The 12,498-nt window shown below is 55.6% G+C and overlaps 2 protein-coding genes across 2 annotated transcripts; both read right to left on the reverse strand.

The window, feature by feature from the left end:
- Positions 1-2,472: 2,472 nt before the first annotated feature.
- On the reverse strand, positions 2,473-5,226 carry CUNH19orf53 (chromosome unknown C19orf53 homolog). The gene is made up of 3 exons (XM_008711725.2): positions 5,071-5,226; positions 4,938-4,993; positions 2,473-2,924 (listed from the first exon to the last, which is right to left on the reverse strand). Exons 1-3 carry the CDS (start codon positions 5,165-5,167, stop codon positions 2,781-2,783), a joined length of 297 nt encoding a protein of 98 aa, XP_008709947.1. The 5' UTR covers positions 5,168-5,226; the 3' UTR covers positions 2,473-2,780.
- Positions 5,227-6,399: 1,173 nt separating this feature from the next.
- Positions 6,400-11,536, reverse strand: MRI1 (methylthioribose-1-phosphate isomerase 1). The gene is made up of 6 exons (XM_008711724.2): positions 11,291-11,536; positions 10,974-11,212; positions 10,011-10,186; positions 8,664-8,810; positions 8,362-8,586; positions 6,400-6,648 (listed from the first exon to the last, which is right to left on the reverse strand). Exons 1-6 carry the CDS (start codon positions 11,420-11,422, stop codon positions 6,521-6,523), a joined length of 1,047 nt encoding a protein of 348 aa, XP_008709946.1. The 5' UTR covers positions 11,423-11,536; the 3' UTR covers positions 6,400-6,520.
- Positions 11,537-12,498: the final 962 nt, after the last annotated feature.

A 12,498-nucleotide genomic window follows, 5' to 3' on the forward strand; every position in this document is an offset into this window, starting at 1 on the left:
GGGGGGGGGGGTTGGAAGGGGCAGGCTTGGCGGGCTTTCCCGGTTTTGTTTTCCCTGCTAGGATGCTAGCTCTCCGCTCTACCTAGCTGAGCTTGGCACGTAGCAGGTGTACAAGAAACGCCCAGTGGGCAGAGGGCTCCATTTCGAAAGGCAGAAGCCACTCGCTGCCTGCTTAAGGGGAGACATTGCTGCGCCGTGGGCAGACAGCACGGGCCTCGGGGTTGCCCGAGTGGGGCTCACGGAAGGGCGTGCGGATGCGTGTATCGCACCCCTGAACGCAGCCCTGCCCTCCAGTCCTCCGGCCCCCCTTTCCCCAAACCCGCCCCCGCTGAAACCTGAGCATTGGGCCTGGGGAAACCCCAAGCCCGTCTTTCCATCAAATTTGGGCTCTGCTGCCACAAGTTGTGATTTGTTCAAGATGTAAATTAGGACTTTTTGTGTGAAACTGCTCACATATAAAACCCACCATTTAGGGGCGCCTGGGTGGCTCAGTCTTTTAAAGGTCTGCCTTTGGCTCAGGTCATGATCTCAGGGTCCTTGGATTGACTCCTGCATTGGGCTCCTTGCTCAGTGGGGAGTCTGTTTCTCCCTCTCCTGCTGCCCCATCCCCCTGCTCATATGTGCGCGCTCTCAAATAAAAAAAATTTCTTAAAAAAAAAAAAAAAAAAAGACAAACAACCCATCACTTAAAAGCATACAGTCAGGCGCACCCGGGTGGCTCAGGAGGTTGGCCATCTGACTCTTGATTTCAGCTCAGGTCATGATCTCAGGGTCGTGGGCTCGAGCCCCAAGTGGGGCTCCAAGCTTGGTGGGGGTCTGCTTGGGATTCTCTCTCCCTCTGCCTCCCCCCCGCCCCGCGCTCTCTAAAATAAACCTTAGGGGCGCCTGGGTGGCACAGCGGTTAAGCGTCTGCCTTCGGCTCAGGGCGTGATTCCGGAGTTCTGGGATCAAGCCCCACATCAGGCTCCTCTGCTGGGAGCCTGCTTCTTCCTCTCCCACTCCCCCTGCTTGTGTTCCCTCTCTCGCTGGCTGTCAAATAAATAAATAAAATCTTTAAAAATAAAATAAACCTTAAAAAAAAAAGTGTACAGTCCAGTGGCATTCAGTATTCACACTGTTTTGCAACCACCACTTCTGTCTAGTTCCAGAACTTTTACTCCAAAAAAAATGACCCCAGCATCCATTAGCAGTCCCCACCGCCCCCACTGGTCTGCTCTCTGTGGATCTCTGTGGACATTTCACACCAATGGAATCCTACAACACATGGCCTTTTGTGGCCGCGTCTTTCACGCAGCACGTTTTCAAGGTGCATCCGTGTTGTAGCGCGCGGGCACCTCATACCTTCTCACGCTGGACGTGCACTGCGGCCGCCGTACAGGGCCACACGCTACCCGCCGTCTATCGAGGGCTACCTGGGCTGCTTCTATCTTCAGGTAGAATGCAACTAGTGCTGCCGTGAACATTCGTGTACAAGCTGTTGGTCGAGTCCCCGTTTGCAGTCCTTTTGGGCATGTGACTCAGAGTGGAATGGCTGGGTCAGGCGGTGATTCTAGACTAAACTTACTGAGGACCACCAAACTTTTCCACAGGGGATGTCCCCTAGCTTGTAACATTTTAGTAGTTCAGAAACTTTTGACCACCACCGTGTGGGGCCCAGAAAAGCCATCTGCGGTGGATTCGCGGGCTGGGGGCCAGTCACTCACAGATGTCATACTGTACCCACAGGGCCGTCACCTCCCCCAACGCAGCAGCTCAGCATCACCCTGGTCTGCAGCCTAGTTCCTGAGCCGTGACCTGCTGCCCACACCCCAGCAGGGGGAGGGCAGGAAGGCTGTCAAATTCAGGAACGCACAGTCCGGTCCAGTCCAGCAGACTGCCAACAACGAATGACAGAGGGGCCCAAGAGGGCGCAGGAGAGCCTCAGTCTAGAAGAGACAGCGGCTGGTCAATGGGGAGCGAGGACCCTGCTGGTGGCTGTGCAAATCCCTGCTCTTGTCATGTTGGTGACATGACCTAACCGGGCCATCACAAGGGCTGAAGTGGGGTGGAAAGCACTAGAACAGTGCCTAGACCACTGGCGATACTACATAAATACAAGTTGTCAGGGCTTTCAAGATCAAGGTGGCCCGAGCAGTTCAGAAGTGCATTCTGGTTTAACTGGCACCGAGACCCTCCCAGGTGGTGTCAGCATCTGTCCTACGGATGGGAAAGTCACTCCCTAAGACGCCTGGCTTGTCTCTGGCAGAGGCGGTGACCTAGGCATGTCTGTGGAGGGTGTGCGGGCAAGTGAGGTCGGTGGGAGTCACCCAGGGTGGGAGGGGTGTAAAGACTCCTCCAGCTCCCGGGGTGAAGGTGCAGAAGCCCATTCGTCCCCCCCGGGCACATGGCTGGTCTCTGGTGGAAACTGTGGGGACTAGCCTAGTTGGGGCACCTGGGCCCCAGCGCCGGCCCACTCACAGGAGCAGGCAGAGCCCAGGAGGAATCACAGTCAGGTTTATTGCTTTGGGTTAAACCAGTGGAGACAAGACTGGAGGACGGGGACACAGGAAGTTGGTGAACATTTCCTTCCCTTCTGGAGTCCATGGCACCCTGGGAAGCTGACCAGTGCACTTCAGATCTGCTGATCATCTGCTCACAGGCTAGGCCCCCAATGAAACTTGAGATGCACGCCCCCTGAGGCTCCGGGGAGCGCGGCTCCTCCTTACAGCGCCGTCTATGGGGTCACCGGCATGGGGCTGAGCCCGGAGGCTGTGGTGATGGCCTCCAACGGGCTGCTGTCCTTAGGAAGGTGTCTTGGTGGAGGAGGAAGAGGCTGCCTCCTTCTTGGCAGGGGCCCTCAGCAGCGCCAGCTTCTTGGGCAGGCTGCTGCTGGCTTTCATTACCACGTCGTGTTCGATCTTCTTCCGGATCCCGACCTCCAGGTCCTGAGGGGGCAACCACAGGGCAATGAGACTGGGACCTGAGCTGGAGGGCGGGTAGTGCCTGACCTGTTGCCCTCTCTCCGTAGAGAGCGCATGGGGGCTGGGTGAGCAGCTCGCCCCGAAACAGCCCCTAAGGGTCTGGGGTTTAAGTCCTGCTTTTGCCCTGCACTAAAAATTTCCGTTCCCGTGTCTGGACCTCAGCTTCTAAATCTCTGCTCATTCCCATTTCACAGATGAAGAAACAGGTTCCTGCAGTGAGGAGGCACTTGCCCAGGCTTCCCCAAACAGGTGAGGGATGGGAGACTGGAACCCTACGTGCCCAGAGCCTTTGGTCTCAGCTTCCAGGCAGAAGTCCCTCCTGGCCCATGTCATCTCCGCCTGGCAGATGGCAGAACTGGGGTTCCGAGACACAGAGATGTGAGCGAGCAAGGGCAAAGGGGTTGGGGTAAAAAACTGGTACTTTAATCATATTTCTTAAACCACCCCATCCTGCCTATGAGTTCCATGACCACCATAACTGTCACATACCTGGGTGCAGGGGACACAACAGCAAACAAGACACAGAAAAATTTCAGGGAGCTGGCACTCAGCGTGTGTATGGAGATGACATAAATGCCCATGACCTGCTAGGTTAAAGTGAAGGGAAATGCTGCTATCCAAGAAAGAACACAGGATAACAAGTGAGGAGTGTGTGTTATTGGGGACAGCTGCTCAGAAGCACTGCCTGCAGTCAGACTAGACTCTGAGAAAGGGAGCCATGTGGATTTCTGGAAGAATCTGGGCAGAGGAAACAACCAGTGCAAAAGTGCGGAGGTGGGATAAGGGGCCAGTGAGCAAGGCGGAAAATGGGAGCGGAGGGCAGGGAGGTGACAAGGGCAGATCATGCAGGGCCTTGTGGGCCACGGGGAGGATTTTGGCTTTTCTTGAGGTGGGTTGGGAGACACTGAAGGCTCTGAGCAGAGGACCAAGGTGCCCAGACTTGGGTGCTCACTGGCGCCCTCTGGCTGCTGTAGGAGGAGGCAGGAGACCAGGGAGGATGTCACTGCACGGGTCCAGGTGGTAGTTGATGGGATGGGACCAGGTAAGGGAATGATGGGTGGATTCTAAATGAATACTAAAAGCAAAAAGGATGGGATCAGACCCAGATGTGAGAGAAGGAGGGAACTGAGGATGATCCCAAGTATCTGGAAGGACAGAGTCTTCCTGAATCAAGACTGTGGCAGCGTCATGTCGGGGAAAGAGGGGAGGATCAGGAGTTTGGTTTTGGCTATGCTGAGTTTGACACGCCAATGAGACAGCCCGCCTCCGCTGCCAGATGGAGGTAAGCGGACCGCTGGGTACCCAGGTCTCAGAAAACCGAGGGTCTGGGGAAACTAAACAATTTGTTCAAGACTATGCATTAGTTAGCGTGGAGTACAATTTGAACCCAAATCTGACTCCAGTAAAACCAGTTTCAAATCTCTTTAAACTTCTTTATAAACTCAGCCCTACCCACCTATATAAAGAAGCTGCATTTAAGTACAACCACAAAAATGACAACCAACGCAGCTAACGTTCCCTTGTGTCCTGTGTTGTTCTCGGCGCTTTACAAGTGGCCCATGGCATTAAATCCTTACAACTCTGGAACAGAGGTGCTATGACTATGACCATTTTACATGTACAAGACTCAGGGTGAAGAAATACTAGCTGTTGATGGAGCTGCGACCGCACGCAGCACTTTCTGCAAAGCTGGGGTTTCTACTTTGCCACGCCACCTCCCCTCCTGATTTCTATGAACGGTAACAGCGAGAGCAGCTAACGTGTGCTGAACACTCTCTGCGCGTCAGGCCTTGCTCCTCCGAGGCCCGCGGAACGTGGTACGTGATGTTCCGGTACCCATGGCACAGGAGTCGAAAGAAACTGAGACTCAGAGAGCTGAGTTCTCCAGGTTCCCCCACCGGGCCCAGGCACCATCCTCTGCCAGCCCCCCCCGGGCTTCCAGGCTCCTTCCTTCGCCGCTCGCAAGCCCCCACTCACCTTCTTGAGCTTCCGCTGCTGCACGATGCGCGCCTTCTTGGGGGCGATCACACGACCTAGGAAGAGACGCACTCGCGTAAGGCCGGGGAGCCCCAGGCCCTCCTCACTCCCCAGACCCCTGACAGCTCCTCACCACCCTTCCTGGGGCCCCGGTTTCGCTCCGAGGCCGCTGCCGCTGCTTTGCTCTTCCCCGGCTTCCGCGCCTGGAACTTGCGCTGCCCCTGCGCCATGATGGGGCATGCGCCGGAAAAGGCGGGGCTGTAAGCAATCGCAGCCGGAAGGCGCAGGGCAAAGTGGGATACAGTGGGGCCGCAGGGCGCAAAGGCTCACGGGACACAACGTGGCAAAGCTTTACACAGACAGGACCGCAAAAGGGCGGACCATACGCGACCCTTCGCAGAAACTTCCTAGTAAAAGTTATAATGGTAAGATAACATTTACTGACCGCTCATTTGTTTTGTAAAGCTTAGTTTTATGTTCTTTGTACATAAAATTTAGTTTAGGACTAGGGTGAAGTGATTGAGGCACTGGTGCAAACTTTACAGGTGCCTAAAATTCAGTAATCAATATAAATAGTATTCTCAACATTTAAAAATACAATTTTATGGGACGCCTGGGTGGCTCAGTCAGTTAAATGACTGCCTTCAGCTCTGGTCATGATCCCAGGGTCCTGGGATGGAGTCCCACATAGGGCTCTTTGCTCAGCAGGGAGCTTGCTTCTCCCTCTTCCTGCTGCTCCCCCCCGCCTGTGCTCCCTCTCTCTCTGACAAATAAATAAAGTCTTTAAAAAAATGATATAAATAAATAAATAAATAAATAAATAAATAAATAAAACTTTAGGGGTGCCTGGCTGCCTCAGTCAGAGAAACATGTGACTCTTGATCTTGGGGTTTTGAGTTTGAGCCACAATGTTGGATGTAGAGATTACTTAAAAAAATTAATATTAAAAAAATAAAATCAGAGGCGCCTGCGTGGCTCAGCTGGTTAAGCGTCTGATCTCAGGGTTGTGAGATCTAGCCGGACATTGGGCTCCATGCTGAGCATGGATTCTGCTTGGGATTTTCTCTCTCCCTCTCTCTGCCCCGACCCCCAACCTGTGCTCACTCTTTCTCTAGAAAAAATAAAATAAAAAATATTTCATGAAGCTATTATTTATCTTGATTAATGAGCTTTTAGGTGTCCCCTTTAAAATTCTGTACCCCAGTCACTGCCCTGGTTCTAGCCATGAAGCAACCTAAGAGGGCAGTGCTGGTATTGTCCCCATTTTATAAATGAGAACACCAAAGCATGGAGAGGAGAAGTGACTTGGCCAAGATCACACTGTAGAGAAAGGGGCTGAGCTGGGTTTTGCACTTGGGCAGGCTGGCTCCAGTTACAGGGCCCTTAAGGGCCATGCAAAGGCCCTGTGTGCTCTCCCTGCTCTAGGAAGAAGGGTGGTTGGGGGAAGGAGGTCAGTTTGGGAGCAAGCCATTCGAGAAGTTTATTATAAAACCTAAGGGAACAGGGCCAGGATATGGAGAGTCAGGTTGGTTACTTCTGGGGGTCCCTAGGTTACTTCTGGGGTCCACCTAGGGTCCCTACCCTCAGGACACGGTGGTGCTTAGGGCTGCCCGGAGCTTCTCAGGAGCAAAGACCCCCAGCTCTGTGATGATGCCGCCGGTGATGAGGTCGTGGGGAGTGACATCGAAGGCAGGATTCCAAACCCCAATGCCTGCGGGAGAGAAAGGGGAGGCAAGAAGGCAGGTACGTGGTTCTGTGAAAGTTCTCAAGCTCATCACCTGTCTCCCGCACGGTGGTTCATGAGTTGGGGAACCCTTGACAATCTGGGGATGCTAACCCTGTAAGGGCACGAAGGCACTACATGGGGTGTTAGCACCCAGGAACAAGTTTACACCCCCCACCATTCCTGGGCGGTCACTGTCCAAGAAGGCTTAGAAGTCTTATAGACATCTACCCCACTTTTGCCGGCTCCAAGGGTCTCTGTAAGCTCCAGGAACCCATCTAAGAGCCTCTGTGCAGGCAGTCCCCTCTGCCTCCAGTAGGCACGTGACTCACCGTTTCATTTCCTTCAGGTCTTTGCTCAGATGTCACCCTCCCAGCAAGGACTTCTCCAATCACTGCGTCTAACTCTCCCCGCACAGACCCTTCCCATGCCCGTCCTTGCCTTGTGTCTTTCTCCTGCCCTCGCACCCGCTTCTAACAAACACTGTGGTTTTGTTATTTATCTTGTTTGTTGTCTGTCTTCCCCACTGGATTGTCAGCTCCACAAGTGCAGGGGCACTGACGTCTTTTTCACCCCTGTATCCCCGGCGCCCTAGCGCAGCACCGAGCATCGGCCAGGTACTCAAAAATATTTGCTGAATGAATAACAACCTTTTACACAAGAGGCTGCAAACTCATGGCCTCTGTTCTCTCTGCTTACAGTTGTTAAAACCACTGAGTTAGCTGCCAGCTTTCAAAATGTAGCTGTTGGAAAAATCAGAAGACCCATCCCCCTAGGGTCTGCGTTCCTGGGACCACTGGCTGGAGCAGACTGTACCTGGCCCGTGTCTCGCATCCTGGTTACCCTGCTGCCCTGGTTTTATTGTGGGGGGAGGGGGGTGTTGTTGATGCTGCTTTACACAGTCTTACAGATTCTGGCCAGTGCTCATCAGGCCTCCAGGAAAGCAGGGGCACCAAAAGCAAAACGGAGGAAAAAAAATTACGGAATTAATATATCTATTTTTAAAAAGCTGTGAGGAATTGGAGCACAAAACAACAGAATGTTAGGACTTGCCTGCGCTTAGCTGTATAGTGTGGTTTTACCTTGGCTCCGTACTTGGACTCTGGGGTAGCAGCCCCACAGTATTTTCAGTGCTTAGGGATCTTAACTGGTCCTTTTTATAAAAGATTTCCAATCCTAATTGTTACTATCTAAGGAGCACTAAGCAAGGGCCACGCACTGTCTTCCACGTCACATGGGTGAACTCACGAGCGCCCTGGGGTTTATGAGCTGGGCCATGGTAGGAGCTCATCTTAGGGATGGGACACACCACATCATCAGAAGGGAGCACTGGGGCCCTGGGGGCGGGAGAGCTCAGGCATCCTGCTCCTGGCAGCCAGCGGCACGGGGAAGCTGAGAACATCAGTGTCTCTTCACAGGCACTAGGGGAGGCAGTATTCTTATTTCTTCTTCAAGGGAGGAAACCCAGACGGAGAACAGCAGGACAACTTGCCCTAAGTCTCCTAACTCATTAGTGTTGTACACTCTGACCTGGAATCTGACCTGCAGGGTGCTTCTGTTCCAAGATATGGCTGGAAGGAGCTGCTTATGCCCCAGAAGGCTGACTCTACCCTAAATTCACCGGCTCCCATGACAGGGCCACGGTGCCTAAAGGGAGGTGCCCAGGCGCTGTGGTGCCCTCCCTCTAAGGGGACAGCTTACCGGGGGCTGCGATCCTGACCCCATTGACATCGGTCAGCTCCTGCCCTGGGCGCTCCTCGATGATGATCTCCCTGCCCGTCTCCAGACGGAGGTCACATGAGGAGCTGGGGGCAGCCACGTAGAAGGGGATGCCATGGTACTTGGCGGCGATGGCCAACTGGTAGGTGCCCACCTTGTTGGCCGTGTCACCGTTGGCAACCACGCGGTCGGCTCCCACGACGACAGCTGGGGAGCAAGATGCTGGGGTCATAACCTGGCCCTGGACGCCTGGAGCCCTGCCCACCGGTGCCGCACCTGCTGACCTGACACACCCCGGTGGATGAGGGTGGCGGGGATCTGCTCGTACACCAGCTCGAAGGCCGTCAGCCGGGCTCCCTGGTTGTAGGGTCGGGTCTCGGTGCAGAAGGCATGATCCAGACGGCCCAGGGCATGCAGTGAGCGGATCACACCTGTGGGGCCCGGCCCACCAGGATGTCAGGATGAGATGGAAAGCAACACACGGGCAGGGGTGGCTTATTGTTTAGAAGCAAAGCACAGGGGCGCCTGGGTGGCTCAGTCGGTTGAGCGGCCGACCCTTGATTTCGGTTCAGGTTGTGATCTCAGGGTTGTGGGATCAAGCCCAGTGTTGGGCTTCATGCTGAGCGTGGAGCCTGTTTGGGATTTTCTCTCCCTCTGTCTCTGCCCCCTGCTCTCTCTCTCTCAAAATAAATAAATATTAAAAAAAAAAAAATGAGGCACAGCTCACCAAAGGCTCACCGGGCACAGTCCCGTCCCCAGGCCCTTGCAGTGATTCCTTCTGCCGGGTACATGGGTGCTCAGAGAACATCTCGGTAAGGCCTTCCCTGATCCCCCATCTCCCACAGCAAGCCCCCACACCTCTGACCCCTTCCCGGCTCTTTCTCTTTAGTACTTAATGACCTTTGAACACAGCACACATATTTACTGATTGGTTGTTTGTTCCTCCTTCTTTCCTGTTCCTCAGGCCAGAGGTTCTGTCTACTGTGTTCACTGGTGGGTCCCTAGTGCCCAGAACTGTGCCTGGCACACAGTAGGTGCTTAGTAAATGCTGAGTGAATAAAGGAGTGCATGTATGCAGGAATGGTAGGGCACTCTGGTTCCTAATTGATGTTTGTTGAGTGAATACATCGATGTCTTGCCATCAAGGCCTCAGTCCCTAGGAACAAAGGAAGGGCCACCCCAATCTTTCTTTTGGGGGGTCCTCTCCTCCCTTCTCAGCACTCTTGGAATTTGCATCCTGCCCATTCTCTAGGAACATGGCTTGGGCTGGACCCACTGACCGAGTGATCCTGGATAGGCAAGTGACCCCATCAAAGCCCCTGAGATGCGAAGAGTCTTCTGGCACTGTCAGCTTAGAGACCCTTGGCTCTTCATGACCTGAACCCTAGCAGCCTCCCTGCTGACGTGTGGAGCATGAGAATGATGCCATCATGGAGGGCAGAATTTAGGAATGGGGACAGATGGATCCTGAGGCCGCTATTTGACCCTGGATCCAGCCATACCTGAAGCTAACGCCCTAAGCACTTGTGTACAAGAATAAATTCATATCTTTTTGGTGGGTAAAGTGGTTAGGGCTTCTTTCTCTAGCATCCAAAAAGGGCCCTTCCCCATTCCCATGGATGCCCACTCACCCAGAGCTGTGCCATAGCCAGCAGTGGCCAGTGCACCAGTGTTACAGTGGGTCAGCACGGTCACCTTGCCGCCCCCAGGAGCTGCCCGCTCCAGCAGGTGGCGGGCTCCTAGGTCCCCGATGCTCCGATTGTCTTTGAGGTCTTTCTCCAGCATGTCCTCAGCGCAGCGGATCACTCTGGGGCCAACAAGGGGCTCTCAGCACCAGTCGCCAGGCCTTGGGACCCAGGCTAGCCCCTCCTCCCTGGCCAAGGCTACACTGCAGGAGCCCTCTTGCTCAAGCCTCTCCCGGCTGTGGGGCTGACACCCTTCTGCCGTTGTCACCTGTCACACCATTTGCTCACATAACACGTTTACCTCAGGTAAGTGGGAGAGCACAGCAATGAACAGGACAAAAATCTCTGTCCCTGTGGAGCTCACAGTAGGGAGGGGGAGGCAGGCGGTGCACACTTAATGAAGGAGAAGGCAGCAGAATCAGGGGACAGAGCACGAGAGATGAGCTGTGTTACGTGAAGGGGTGGGTGAAACCTGATGGAGAGTTAGCTCTGTAGCCTGCCTACAGAGATAGCATGTGCAAAGACCCTGAGACAGGAGCAAGCTTGGTGGGATCAAGGAACACAGACGGCAACCACACAGCTACAGCAGGGGAGAGTGGAAAAACAAAACGGCAGGGAGGGGATCAGGACAGGAAACATTCCTCAAAAGCAAAAACCAGGAGAATGTGGTGGCTCAGAAAAGGACCTCTAAGGCAGGTGGGACTGGACATGTTCTCAGGAGGCAGAGTCAAGGGACTGAGTGCAAGGACCTTGGGACCCAGCTGCCTGGGGTGGACTCTTAGTCCTGCTTGTGTGGCCTTGGACTGATGTGCCGTGCCTCAGTTTCCTTATATGTAAACCGGGTCGCTCTGCGAAAAAATGCGTTCATAGCCTCCACGTAGAGCAGCTCCTGGCACAAGGTCCCCCTACCTCTCCCGGACCGCCTCCTCCGTGGCACCCTCGCGCTCAGCCTCCAGGGCTGCGGTCTCGGCCAGGTGGCGGGCAGCGCGGGCCATGTTGACGGCGGTGGGCCGGGCGGTGACCAGGAAGCTCAGCGCGTCGCGCACGAAAGCCACCAGCGCGGCGAGTCCCGGTCCCCCCGCGCCCGCCTGCAGCTCCACGGCGAGGCTGAGGCAGCCCACGAGCGCGATGGCCGGGGCGCCGCGCACCTGGAGGGGGGGGATCCTGGCGTCAGGCGGGGGCGCCCCCTCCCACCCCAGCCCTGCCACTCCGCCGCGTGGCCCCACCTTCATGGCGCGGATAGCCTCCCAGGCCTGGCGCACCGAGCCCACTGGCTCGTAGCGGCTGTGCTGGGGCAGGAGCAGCTGGTCGAGGATCTCCAGCGAGCCCCGAGAGTAGCGGATCGCCTCCAGAGCCATGGTGTCACCGCCCCGCTCACAGCCGCTCAGGAAGCAGGGCGGGCAACTCGCACGCGGGGCTGACCTGGAACGCGAGGAGGGGGCGGGACCGGCGCCCCTCCTCCAAGGAGGCGCATGCGCACAGCAAACCCGCAGGCCCCGCGGTCCACGTGACTAATCCCACAGTACGTTCCCGGTTAAGTTTGGGGGGTTAGTCGCCTGCTGGAAACGAGACAGCAGCGTTTATGGGGCAACTACTGGGCTCTGGGCCTTGTGTTTAGCCGGCCAGAATTAGGGCCTCATAGCATGCTCCCAAGCCCCAGGGCGACACTCTTAGGCGGCTGACCTTGGCCAGAGCGAGTGCTGAAGGTGGTCTCAAGTAGAGAAAGGCCCGAATCGGGGAATTCCAAGGACTAAGGGGTCTTACTGTTGCCCTGATCTCTTTCCATCCCGGCAGGGAGCAAAGGCTGGTGAGCTGCGGACGGCCACTGGGGCCACCATCGCCCCTGGGGGACAGGGCCAAATAAGAATCTGGCTGGAACCTCAGCCCCAAGAGGGCCGCGCGTCTGTCTGGTTCACCACTGTCTCCCCGGGGCCTAGGTTAGTGCCTGGCGCACACACTGCAAATACCCCATCGGTTATCTGTTAACTGATCTTCCTTTTCCATGGTTTAGGGAGGAGGGTAGGCTGCATCTCTGGATGCCCTGCTGTTTCCAGGCCATTTTCTGCTCAGTTCACCAGTTCCCTTCAAAAGGGAAGGGAAGGGGGGCACTTTCACGACTTTCCCAGGCATCCCCTCAGGCTGGTGATGATGAAAACCCCACACCTGCAACTCCAGGCCTGGCTGCTTCAGGCATGGCCTGTGTTCCCAGCCCCCACCTTCCCCATGGGGCTCCTGCGGCCTGGTTCCCTTTCCACCCTTCACACTCAGCCCAGGCTGCCACCTCTGGGAAGTCTGCTCTGATTGCAGACCCGCCTGAGCCACCACCTTGACAGCCTCGTCACGCCATGGGGGACCGTGGCCGGGCCCACACTTGCGGCTGCAGCTTCACATGGCTGGTGAGAGTCCGGGGAAGCTCAGTTGGGAGGGGTGGGGG

Source organism: Ursus maritimus, unplaced genomic scaffold, assembly GCF_017311325.1.
Source record: "Ursus maritimus isolate PB19 unplaced genomic scaffold, ASM1731132v1 scaffold_14, whole genome shotgun sequence".
NCBI classification, from domain to species: domain Eukaryota; kingdom Metazoa; phylum Chordata; class Mammalia; order Carnivora; family Ursidae; genus Ursus; species Ursus maritimus.

Bases quoted from the DNA above. Each gene is read 5' to 3' on its own strand.
- CUNH19orf53 (XM_008711725.2), bottom strand. From the start codon at position 5,167: ATGGCGCAGGGGCAGCGCAAGTTCCAGGCGCGGAAGCCGGGGAAGAGC. The intron at 4,994-5,070 runs GTGAGGAGCTGT...GTCTCTTCCTAG, and splicing joins CCGGGGCCCCAGGAAGGGTG to GTCGTGTGATCGCCCCCAAG. The intron at 2,925-4,937 runs GTGAGTGGGGGC...TTGCCCCCTCAG, and splicing joins AGCAGCGGAAGCTCAAGAAG to GACCTGGAGGTCGGGATCCG.
- MRI1 (XM_008711724.2), bottom strand. From the start codon at position 11,422: ATGGCTCTGGAGGCGATCCGCTACTCTCGGGGCTCGCTGGAGATCCTC. The intron at 8,587-8,663 runs GTCAGCAGGTGC...CTTGCTCCCCAG, and splicing joins CATCCACCGGGGTGTGTCAG to CTGTCGTCGTGGGAGCCGAC. The intron at 6,649-8,361 runs GTAAGCTGTCCC...TCTCTCCCGCAG, and splicing joins GGTCAGGATCGCAGCCCCCG to GCATTGGGGTTTGGAATCCT.